Source organism: Nerophis lumbriciformis, linkage group LG01 (assembly GCF_033978685.3).
Source record: "Nerophis lumbriciformis linkage group LG01, RoL_Nlum_v2.1, whole genome shotgun sequence".
NCBI classification, from domain to species: Eukaryota; Metazoa; Chordata; class Actinopteri; order Syngnathiformes; family Syngnathidae; genus Nerophis; species Nerophis lumbriciformis.
Window position 1 is genome coordinate 67,217,814 of NC_084548.2, and position 12,773 is coordinate 67,230,586.

The following is a 12,773-nucleotide window of genomic DNA, read 5'->3' on the forward strand; positions in this document are numbered from 1 at the left end:
CGATATTGTCCAACTCTTAATTACCGATTCCAATATCAACCGATACCGATATATACAGTTGTGGAATTAACACATTATTATGCCTAATTTTGTTGTGATGCCCCGCTGGATGCATTAAACAATGTAGCAAGGTTTTCCAAAATAAATCAACTCACGTTATGGAAAAAAATGCCAACATGGCACTGCCATATTTATTATTGAAGTCACATGCGTGCATAATTTTTTTTAACATGCCTCAAAACAGCAGCTTGGAATTTGGGACATGCTCTCCCTGAGAGAGCATGAGGAGGTTGAGGTAGGCGGGGTTGGGGGGGTGTATATTGTAGCGTCCCAGAAGAGTTAGTGCTGCAAGGAGTTCTGGGTATTTGTTCTGTTGTGTTTATGTTGTGTTACGGTGCGGATGTTCTCCCGAAATGTGTTTGTCATTCTTGTTTGGTGTGGGTTCACAGTGTGGCGCATATTTGTAACAGTGTTAAAGTTGTTTATACGGCCACCCTCAGTGTGACCTGTATGGCTGTTGACCAAGTATGCCTTGCGTTCACTTGTGTGTGTGAAAAGCTGTAGATATTATGTGATTGGGCCGGCATGCAAAGGCAGTGCCTTTAAGGCACGCACCCAATAATGTTGTCTGGCTGGAAATCGGGAGAAATCCGGGAGAATGGTTGCCCCGGGAGATTTTCGGGAGGGTTGGCAAGTATGACTGGGAGACACAACTGCTCTGTACTTCTCCCTATGTCCGTGTACCACTCCGTATAGCGGCGTTTTAAAAAGTCATACATTTTACTTTTTGATACCGATAATTTCCGATATTACATTTTAAAGCATTTATCGGCATCTCTAACCCATACTTGCCAACCCTCCCGGATTTTCCGGGAGACTCCCGAAATTCAGCGCCTCTCCCGAAAACCTCCCGGGACAAATTTTCTCCCGAAGATCTCCCGAAATTCAGGCGGAGCTGGAGGGGGCGTGGCCTCCAGCTCCATGCGGACCTGAGTCCGCTTTCCCACAATATAAAGAACGTCTACAGTAAAGCAGTCCGTCTGCCGTAAACAGCAATGTTGTGACACTCTTAAACAGGACAATACTGCCATCTAGTTCATTTGATGAAAGCACTTTTGTGCGTGCCACACAGCAATGTATAATCAGAGAGGGTGTTCAGCATGGTTAGAAAGATAGTGACAGAGAATAGAACAAGGATGGACAATTCAACCCTTAACTCAACAATGAGTAGATGAGTGTTATGTGTGTGTATATGTGTAAATAAACGAACACTGAAATTCAAGTATTTCTTTTATTTATATATATATATATATATATATATATATATATATATAGCTAGAATTCACTGAAAGTCAATTATTTCTTATATGTATATATATATATATATATATATATATATATGAAATACTTGACTTGGTGAATTCTAGCTGTAAATATACTCCTCCCCTCTTAACCACGCCCCCAACCACGCCCCCGCCCCAACCACGCCCCCCGCACCCACCCCCCACCTCCCGAAATTGGAGGTCTCAAGGTTGGCAAGTATGCTAACCAAAACACTTAAAACACTCTAACATAAAATCTGCTTAGTGAGAAGAGTTATCTTATCAGACAGAAAATAAGCAAATAACACCCTTATTTGAGATATTCAATCTTACTTAGATTTCAGTTTTTGCAGTGTAGTATCTTTCCTTACTCATCCTTCATCCCTTGCGCCAGTGAACACCTTCAGGGAGCACTTTGCCGCCGCCATCGACTCCTTCCAGGACGCGGTCAAGTGCCTGTCGGAGTTTGTCTGCAACGCAGCGTTTCCCGACACCAGCATGGAGGCCATCCGACTCATCCGCCACTGCGCCAAATACGTCTCAGAGAGGCCACAGGTAGGCGCCGCTGAGCTGAGGTCATTTCCGCAGCTGACGTGTAAGTAAAAGTGAAATGTTTGCCATGCAGGCTCTGAGGGAATACACCAGTGACGACATGAACGTTGCCCCCGGCGACCGGGTTTGGGTGCGCGGCTGGTTCCCCATTCTGTTTGAGCTGTCTTGTATCATCAACCGCTGCAAGCTGGATGTGCGGACCAGGTAGCAACCTTGATCCCTTACGTCAGGGGTGCTCATTACGTCGATCGTGAGCTACCGGTCGATCTCGGAGGGTGTGTCAGTCGATCACCAGCCAGGCATTAAAAAAATAGTCCTAAAAATGAGCGATCATAAATCTTCACTATGACGTCACTTTCGTCACTTGATTGACATTCACGGCACTCGATGGTCCTCTGAGAAGGCGCTGGCTGCTGCCAGCTCATTAAAATTACCGACTGGAAGGCGAGAAACACTTTATTTCAACAGACTCTGGCGCCGTACCTGTCGTCAAAACTCCAAAGACCGACTGCACAGTTGCACAGTTGCGCTAACAAAATAGGAGTCTCAGAAAGCTGGCGTGCACAAGCTAGCAAGCTACGGAGTTTGCCGACAATGTATTTCTTGTAAAGTGTATACAAAGGAGTACGGAAGCTGGACAAATAAGATGCCAAAAACCAACCACTTTCATGTGGTATTGGACAGAAAGGAGGACTTTTTTTCTCCTCCATTCGAAAATGTGGACCTTATCAGCACCACTGTCTGATTCCAATCAATGCAAGTCATCAGAATCAGGTAATAAACCAACTTATATTCTTGTCTTCATGAAAGAAAGGAATCTATATGTGTTAAACATGCATGTATATTCATTAAAACACATTTAACTTATTAACAATATTAACTATATGTGTTAAACATGCTTGTATTATCTTTAAACACCTTTAACTTATTAACAATATTAACTATATGTGTTAAACATGCTTGTATTATCTTTAAACACCTTTAACTTATTAACAATATTAACTATATGTATTAAACATTCTTGTATTATCATTAAACACCTTTAATTTTTTAACAATATTAACTATGTGTTAAACATGTTTGTATTATCATTAAACACCTTTAACTTGTTAACAATATTAACTATATGTATTAAACATGCTTGTATTATCATTAAACACCTTTAATTTTTTAACAATATTAACTATATGTGTTAAACATGCTTGCATTATCTTTAAACACCTTTTACTTGTTAACAATATTAACTATATGTATTAAACATACTTGTATTATCATTAAACACCTTTAATTTTTTAACAATATTAACTATATGTGTTAAACATGCTTGCATTATCATTAAACACCTTTAACTTGTTAACAAAAACATATATTTCATAAATAAATAAATGTAAATTATATATATGAATGAGGTAGATCCCCACGACTTGATCAATTGAAAAGTAGCTCGCCTGCAGAAAAAGTGTGAGCACCCCTGCCTTACGTGGTGCAGTTAAGTTAAGCCAGGAGAAGAATCGTCCATAACTATGTTCATTATTTGTCTTTGCAGAGGTCTCACTGTCATGTTTGAGATCATGAAGAGTTACGGGCACACCTTCGAGAAGCATTGGTGGCACGACCTCTTCCGCATCGTCTTCCGCATTTTTGACAACATGAAGCTCCCCGAGCAGCAAACCGAGGTCAGGTTTTAGGTTGTTTCTTTATTTAAAGTAATATTGGTACTTATATGCAATAATGTTTCTTGTGTTCTTCTAGAAAACCGAGTGGATGACGACCACATGCAACCATGCCTTGTACGCCATCTGTGACGTCTTCACGCACTTTTACCAGCCTCTCAGTGAGATCCTGCTGGCCGACATTTTTACACAACTGCAGTGGTGTGTCAGGCAAGGTGGGTGTGGAACTACTATTACCTGTTAGGCACACAAATAACCCTTTATTCATCTCTGTCATACTTGCCAACCCTCCCGAATTTTCCGGGAGACTCCCGAAATTCAGCGCCTCTCCCGAAAACCTCCCGGGACAAATATTCTCCCGAAAATCTCCCGATTTTCAGCCGGAGCTGGAGGCCACACACCCTCCAGCTCCATGCGGACCTGAGTGAGGACAGCCTTTTTTCATGACGGGAGGACAACAGGGTGACAAGAACTAAATCATCCAGACTAGAGATAAATTGTATTATTATGTTTATCTTACCTAAAAATAAATATATTTATTAATTTAAAAAAAATAAAAATAAATAAATGTTTACTATATTTTGCTAAAAACATAAAAATTAATTGTATTTTTATTTGTATTTTTTCTGACTCCTTATTACATCCAGCCATAGAATTATACATTAAAATAAACATATTTGAAATAATTAATTTTAAATTATCATAATAATTCATTTAAAATGACCATATTTAATTATTAAAATAATTGCTTGTTTATCAACAACTTTAGCATTTTATTCATTACATTTTGAAGCTCTCAGAAGTCAAGTTATGTTATATTCCTTAATATTTATTTATGCAAGTTTGAAGTATCAATTATCTAAACAGTTTTGTTTGCATATTTTCAGGATATATATGTATATATATATATATATATATATATATATATATATATATATATATATATATATATATATGAAATACTTGACTTGGTGAATTCTAGTTGTCAATATACTCCTCCCCTCTTAACCACGCCCCCACCCCCCACTTTTCGAAATCGGAGGTCTCAAGGTTGGCAAGTATGATCTCTGTAAGCAGAAAAAGTACCCATTTTTCATCTTATTAAGAGCATGATCGATTGCACAAATGTTAGTCAAAGATCATTTATGTGACAGGATCCCTCCTGGTGTTTTTCATTATAGCCTGCAAAATGCTCATCAAAATTCATATGTATATATATGACAGAAGCCCATCAATAGCAAAAATGATAGCCAAAGATCATATATATGACAGGAGCATTATGCTGTTTTTCATGATCAACTGCAAAAATGATAGCCAAAGATCATGCATTTGGTGAGAGCACTCTGCTGTTTTTCAAGTTCAACTGCAAAAAATGCTATTCAAAGATCATACATGTGACACTCTGCTTTTTTTCATGATTGACTACGAAAATACAAGTCAAAGGTCATATATATGACAGGAGCACTCTGCCTTTTTAATGATTGACTGCAAAAATGGTAGCCAAAGATGGCAGGAGCATTCGGCAAAAATGTTTTATAATCAAATGCAAAAATGATATTCAAAGATCATATATTTAGCAGAAGCACTCTGCTGGTTTTTCCTTATTTACTGCAGAACTGTGAGTCAAAGATGATATATATTTGACAACTGCTTTCAGCTTTTTTTTAAAGACCTCCTCCAAAAAGGCTAGCCAAAGATCATATGTATGAGAGGAGCACTCTACCTTTTTTACGATGAACTGCAAAAATGTTAGTCCAAGATCATAAAAATGACAGGAGCACCTTGTTGTTTTTTTCCTTTTAACGACAAAACAGCTAGTCAAAGATCATATCTTTGACAAGTTCTTTCTGCTGTGTTTTAATGACCTTATGCAAAAATGCTAGCCAAAGATCATATGTATGGCAGGAGCATTCGGCTAAATTTTTTTATAATCAAATGCAAAAATGCTATTCAAAGATCATATATTTGACAGAAGCACTCTGCTGGTTTTCCTTATTTACTGCAGAACTGTGAGTCAAATATAATATATTTGACAACCGCTTTCAGCTTTTTTTAAGGACCTCCTCCAAAAATGCTAGCCAAAGATCATATGTATGAGAGGAGTACTCTACCTTTTTTTTATGATGAACTGACAGGAGCACTGCTGGTCTTCATGATTGACTGCTAAAATGCCAGTCAAAGATCATTTATGTGACAGGATCCCTCCTGGTGTTTTTCTGCTAGTTGACAGAAGCACTCTGGCATTTTTTTCTTATTTACTGCAGACCTGTGAGTCAAAGATCATATATTTGACAACTGCTTTCTGCTTTTTTTTAAGGACCTCCTGCTAAGCCAAAGATCATATGTATGAGAGGAGCACTCTACTGTTTTTCATAATGAACTGCAAAAATGTTAGTCAAAAATCATACAATTGACATGAGCACCCTGTTGTGTTTTTCTTTTTTACGGCAAAACTGCTAGTCAAAGATCATATATTTGACGAGTTCTTTCTGCTGTTTTTTAAAGACCTCCTGCAGAAATGCTAGCCAAAGATCACGTGTGACAGGAGCACTGCAGGTCTTCATGACTGACTGCAAAAATGCTAGTCAAAGATCATATATAACAAGAGCAAACTGTTTTTTTCTGAATCCACTGCAAAACTGCTAGTCAAAGATCATATAAATGACAAGCGCACACTGATTTTTTTTCCTTGATCGACTACAAAAATGCTAGTCAAAGATCATATGTACGACAAGCGAACACTACATTTTTACTTGATCGACTGCAAAAATGGTAGTCAAAGATCATATGTATGACAAGAGATCAATGCATTTTTTCTTGACTGCAAAAATGCTAGTCAAAGATATGCATGACAAGAGCACACTGATTTTTTTTCTCGATCGACTGAAAAAATGCTAGTCAAAGATCATAGGTATGGCAAGAGCACAGTGCATTTTTTCTTGACTGACTGCAAAAATGCTAGTCGAAGATCACACGTATGACAAAAGAACACTGCTTTTTTTCTTGATAAACTGAAAAATGGTAGTCAAAGATCATATGTAAGACAAAAGAACACTGTTTTTTTTCTTGATCGAATGCAAAAATGCTAGTCAAAGATCATATTTACGACAAGACAACACTGCATTTTTTCTTGATCGGCTACAAAAATGCTAGTCAAAGATCATATATAACAAGTGCACAATGCATTTGTTCTTGACAGCCTGCAAAAATGCTAGTCAAAGATCTTATGTATAACAAAAGAAAAGTGCTTTTTTTCTTGATTGACTGCAAAAATGCTAGTCAAAGATCATATTGTATGACAAGAGAACACTGCCTTTTTTCTTGATCGGCTACAAAAATGCTAGTCAAAGATCGTAGGTGTGACAAGAGCAGAGTGCATTTTTTCTTGACTGACTGCAAAAATGCTAGTCAAAGATCATACGTATGACAAATGAACACTGCTTTTTTTCTTGATCGACTGCAAAAATGCTAATCAAAGATCATATGTATGACAAAAGAACACTGCATTTTTTCTTGATCGGCTACAAAAATGCTAATCAAAGATCATATATAACAAGAGCACAGTGCATTCTTGACTGACTGCAAAAATGCTAGTCAAAGATCATACGTATGACAAAAGAACACTGCTTTTTTTCTTGATCAACTGAAAAATGCTAGTCAAAGATCATATGTAAGACAAAAGAACAGTTTTTTTTCTTGATTGGCTACAAAAATGCTAGTCAAAGATCATATATAACAAGAGCACAATGCATTTTTTCTTGACTGACTGCAAAAATGCTAGTCAAAGATCATATGTATGACAAAAGAACAGTGCTTTTTTTCTTGATCGACTGCAAAAATGCTAGTCAAAGATCATATGTATGACAAAAGAACAGTGCTTTTTTTCTTGATCGACTGCAAAAATGCTAGTCAAAGATCATATATAGCAAGAGCACAATGCATTTTTTCTTAACTGAGTGCAAAAATGCTAGTCAAAGATCATATGTATGACAAGAGAACACTGCATTTTTTTCTTGACTGACTGCAAAAATGCTAGTCAAAGATCATATGTATGACAAGGAACAGTGCTTTTTTTCTTGATCGACTGCAAAAATGCTAGTCAAAGATCATATATAGCAAGAGCACAATGCATTTTTTCTTAACTGAGTGCAAAAATGCTAGTCAAAGATCATATGTATGACAAGAGAACACTGCATTTTTTTTCTTGACTGACTGCAAAAATGCTAGTCAAAGATCATATGTATGACAAGAGAACACTGCATTTTTTTTCTTGACTGACTGCAAAAATGCTAGTCAAAGATCATATGTATGACAAGGAACAGTGCTTTTTTTCTTGATCGACTGCAAAAATGCTAGTCAAAGATCATATATAGCAAGAGCACAATGCATTTTTTTCTTGACTGAGTGCAAAAATGCTAGTCAAAGATCATTGGTATGACAAGAGAACACTGCATTTTTTCTTGACTGACCGTTAAAATGCTAGTCAAAGATCATATGTATGACAAAAGAACACTGTTTTTTTTATTGATCAACTGCAAAACTGCTAGTCAAAGATCATATGTATGACAAGAGAACACTGCATTTCTTCTTGACTGACCGTTAAAATGCTAGTCAAAGATCATATGTATGACAAAAGAACACTGTTTTTTTTATTGATCCACTGCAAAAATGGTAGTCAAAGATCATATACAACAAGAGCACAATGCATTTTTTCTTGACTGACTGCAAAAATGCTAGTCAAAGATTATATGTATGACAAAAGAAGAGTGCATTTTTTCTTGATTGGCTACAAAAATGCTAGTCAAAGATCATATATAGCAAGAACACAATGCATTTTTTCTTGATTGACTGCAAAAATGCTAGTCAAAGATCATATGTATGACAAAAGAACAGTGCTTTTTTTCTTGATCGACTGCAAAAATGCTAGTCAAAGATCATATATAGCAAGAGCACAATGCATTTTTTCTTGACTGACTGCAAAAATGCTAGTCAAAGATCATATGTATGACAAAAGAACAGTGCTTTTTTTCTTGATTGACTGCAAAAATGCTAGTCAAAGATCATATATAGCAAGAGCACAATGCATTTTTTTCTTGACTGAGTGCAAAAATGCTAGTCAAAGATCATTGGTATGACAAGAGAACACTGCATTTTTTCTTGACTGACCGTTAAAATGCTAGTCAAAGATCATATGTATGACAAAAGAACAGTGCTTTTTTTCTTGATCGACTGCAAAAATGCTAGTCAAAGATCATATATAGCAAGAGCACAATGCATTTTTTCTTAACTGAGTGCAAAAATGCTAGTCAAAGATCATATGTATGACAAGAGAACACTGCATTTTTTTCTTGACTGACTGCAAAAATGCTAGTCAAAGATCATATGTATGACAAGGAACAGTGCTTTTTTTCTTGATCGACTGCAAAAATGCTAGTCAAAGATCATATATAGCAAGAGCACAATGCATTTTTTTCTTGACTGAGTGCAAAAATGCTAGTCAAAGATCATTGGTATGACAAGAGAACACTGCATTTTTTCTTGACTGACCGTTAAAATGCTAGTCAAAGATCATATGTATGACAAAAGAACACTGTTTTTTTTATTGATCAACTGCAAAACTGCTAGTCAAAGATCATATGTATGACAAGAGAACACTGCATTTCTTCTTGACTGACCGTTAAAATGCTAGTCAAAGATCATATGTATGACAAAAGAACACTGTTTTTTTTATTGATCCACTGCAAAAATGGTAGTCAAAGATCATATACAACAAGAGCACAATGCATTTTTTCTTGACTGACTGCAAAAATGCTAGTCAAAGATTATATGTATGACAAAAGAAGAGTGCATTTTTTCTTGATTGGCTACAAAAATGCTAGTCAAAGATCATATATAGCAAGAACACAATGCATTTTTTCTTGATTGACTGCAAAAATGCTAGTCAAAGATCATATGTATGACAAAAGAACAGTGCTTTTTTTCTTGATCGACTGCAAAAATGCTAGTCAAAGATCATATATAGCAAGAGCACAATGCATTTTTTCTTGACTGACTGCAAAAATGCTAGTCAAAGATCATATGTATGACAAAAGAACAGTGCTTTTTTTCTTGATTGACTGCAAAAATGCTAGTCAAAGATCATATATAGCAAGAGCACAATGCATTTTTTTCTTGACTGAGTGCAAAAATGCTAGTCAAAGATCATTGGTATGACAAGAGAACACTGCATTTTTTCTTGACTGACCGTTAAAATGCTAGTCAAAGATCATATGTATGACAAAAGAACACTGTTTTTTTTATTGATCAACTGCAAAACTGCTAGTCAAAGATCATATGTATGACAAGAGAACACTGCATTTCTTCTTGACTGACCGTTAAAATGCTAGTCAAAGATCATATGTATGACAAAAGAACACTGTTTTTTTTATTGATCCACTGCAAAAATGGTAGTCAAAGATCATATACAACAAGAGCACAATGCATTTTTTCTTGACTGACTGCAAAAATGCTAGTCAAAGATTATATGTATGACAAAAGAAGAGTGCATTTTTTCTTGATTGGCTACAAAAATGCTAGTCAAAGATCATATATAGCAAGAACACAATGCATTTTTTCTTGATTGACTGCAAAAATGCTAGTCAAAGATCATATGTATGACAAAAGAACAGTGCTTTTTTTCTTGATCGACTGCAAAAATGCTAGTCAAAGATCATATATAGCAAGAGCACAATGCATTTTTTCTTGACTGACTGCAAAAATGCTAGTCAAAGATCATATGTATGACAAAAGAACAGTGCTTTTTTTCTTGATTGACTGCAAAAATGCTAGTCAAAGATCATATATAGCAAGAGCACAATGCATTTTTTTCTTGACTGAGTGCAAAAATGCTAGTCAAAGATCATTGGTATGACAAGAGAACACTGCATTTTTTCTTGACTGACCGTTAAAATGCTAGTCAAAGATCATATGTATGACAAAAGAACACTGTTTTTTTTATTGATCAACTGCAAAACTGCTAGTCAAAGATCATATGTATGACAAGAGAACACTGCATTTCTTCTTGACTGACCGTTAAAATGCTAGTCAAAGATCATATGTATGACAAAAGAACACTGTTTTTTTTATTGATCCACTGCAAAAATGGTAGTCAAAGATCATATACAACAAGAGCACAATGCATTTTTTCTTGACTGACTGCAAAAATGCTAGTCAAAGATTATATGTATGACAAAAGAAGAGTGCATTTTTTCTTGATTGGCTACAAAAATGCTAGTCAAAGATCATATATAGCAAGAACACAATGCATTTTTTCTTGATTGACTGCAAAAATGCTAGTCAAAGATCATATGTATGACAAAAGAACAGTGCTTTTTTTCTTGATCGACTGCAAAAATGCTAGTCAAAGATCATATATAGCAAGAGCACAATGCATTTTTTCTTGACTGACTGCAAAAATGCTAGTCAAAGATCATATGTATGACAAAAGAACAGTGCTTTTTTTCTTGATTGACTGCAAAAATGCTAGTCAAAGATCATATATAGCAAGAGCACAATGCATTTTTTTCTTGACTGAGTGCAAAAATGCTAGTCAAAGATCATTGGTATGACAAGAGAACACTGCATTTTTTCTTGACTGACCGTTAAAATGCTAGTCAAAGATCATAATATGACAAGAGCATCCAGCTGATGTTCGGAATCTGCTGCAAAAACGTTTGCTAAACAACAAAGTTGATCGAAGGTGTCCTCCTTGTTCTTGTTGTTGTTCAGATAACGAGCAGCTGGCCCGGTCAGGAACCAACTGCCTGGAGAACCTGGTCATCCTTAACGGGGAGAAGTTCAGCCCAGAAGTGTGGGACATCACCTGCTCCTGCATGCTGGAGATCTTCCAGAACACCAGCCCTCAGGTGTACGTGTCCAACGCTCTACTCGGAACAACAAAGCTGTCCTGTCTGTGACGCTGTCTTTGTGTGCTGTCCTGCTTAGCTTGTTGACATGGCGACCGGCTGGACAGGAGGACGACGCTGCTGCTGATGCTAAACACTTTGTAAGCACCAACGCCAAACGTCGGTGAACAGAAAGGGTCGAACTCCACGGTGTGTTTGTCTTTTTCTCAGGATGTAGATTTTGACAGCCAGTCTCAGAGCAGCTTTGACAGAGCACTTTCTGACAGAGGACACAGCCAGATGTCCAGTGACGACACCTGGAAGGCCAAATCCAACGCTAGTGAGTACACGAAACATACTTCTGTCACATGTCAGCAACTTTTCACTTGCAGACATTTGTAAGAACATCTCTTCCCAGTAGGGCTGGGCGATACGGCCTTTTTTTAATATCTCGATATTTTTAGGCCATGTCACGATACACGATATTTATCTCGATATTTTGCCTTAGCCTTGAATGAACACTTGATGCATATAATCACAGCAGTATGATGATTCTATGTGTCTACATTAAAACATTCTTTTTCATACTGCATTAATATATGCTACTTTTAAACTTTCATGCAGAGAGGGAAATCACAACTAAGTCATTTTACCAAAACTGTGTTTATTAAACAATTATTAAACATTCATGTCATTTTCAAAACAGAAAGTGCAAGATTGTCAGAGACATTTTAAAACAAAAGTTCCGGCTAGATATAGTCGGACTCACTTCGACGCACAGCAAGGGCTCTGGAACCACTTCTCTTGAGAGGGGCTGGACTCTCTTCCACTCTGGCGTTGCCGGCAGTGAGAGGCGACGGGCTGGGGTGGCAATTCTTGTTGCCCCTCGGCTCAAAGCCTGCACGTTGGAGTTCAACCCGGTGGACGAGAGGGTAGCTTCCCTCCGCCTTCGGGTGGGGGGACGGGTCCTGACTGTTGTTTGCATTTACGCACCAAACGGCAGCTCAGAGTACCCACCCTTTTTGGATTCACTCGAGGGAGTACTGGAGAGTGCTCCCCCGGGTGATTCCCTCGTTCTACTGGGGGACTTCAACGCTCATGTTGGCAGCGACAGTGAAACCTGGAGAGGTGTGATTGGGAAGAATGGCCGCCCGGATCTGAACCCGAGTGGTGTTCTGTTATTGGACTTTTGTGCTCGTCACAGATTGTCGATAACAAACACCATGTTCAAACATAAGGGTGTCTATATGTGCACTTGGCACCAGGACACCCTAGGCCGCAGTTCCATGATCGACTTTGTAGTTGTGTCATCGGATTTGCGGCCTCATGTTTTGGACACTCGG

General features: G+C 37.4%; 1 protein-coding gene across 1 annotated transcript in view; it reads left to right on the plus strand.

Moving 5' to 3' along the window:
* arfgef2 (ADP-ribosylation factor guanine nucleotide-exchange factor 2 (brefeldin A-inhibited)) overlaps positions 1-12,773 on the plus strand; it is a 99,514-nt gene that overhangs the window by 65,091 nt on the left and 21,650 nt on the right. The window contains exons 28-34 of the mRNA XM_061924747.1: positions 1,717-1,877; positions 1,948-2,078; positions 3,421-3,550; positions 3,627-3,762; positions 11,315-11,453; positions 11,531-11,591; positions 11,662-11,770. Coding sequence (XP_061780731.1) covers positions 1,717-1,877; positions 1,948-2,078; positions 3,421-3,550; positions 3,627-3,762; positions 11,315-11,453; positions 11,531-11,591; positions 11,662-11,770 — 867 coding nt within the window. The remainder of the gene's footprint in view (positions 1-1,716; positions 1,878-1,947; positions 2,079-3,420; positions 3,551-3,626; positions 3,763-11,314; positions 11,454-11,530; positions 11,592-11,661; positions 11,771-12,773) is intronic.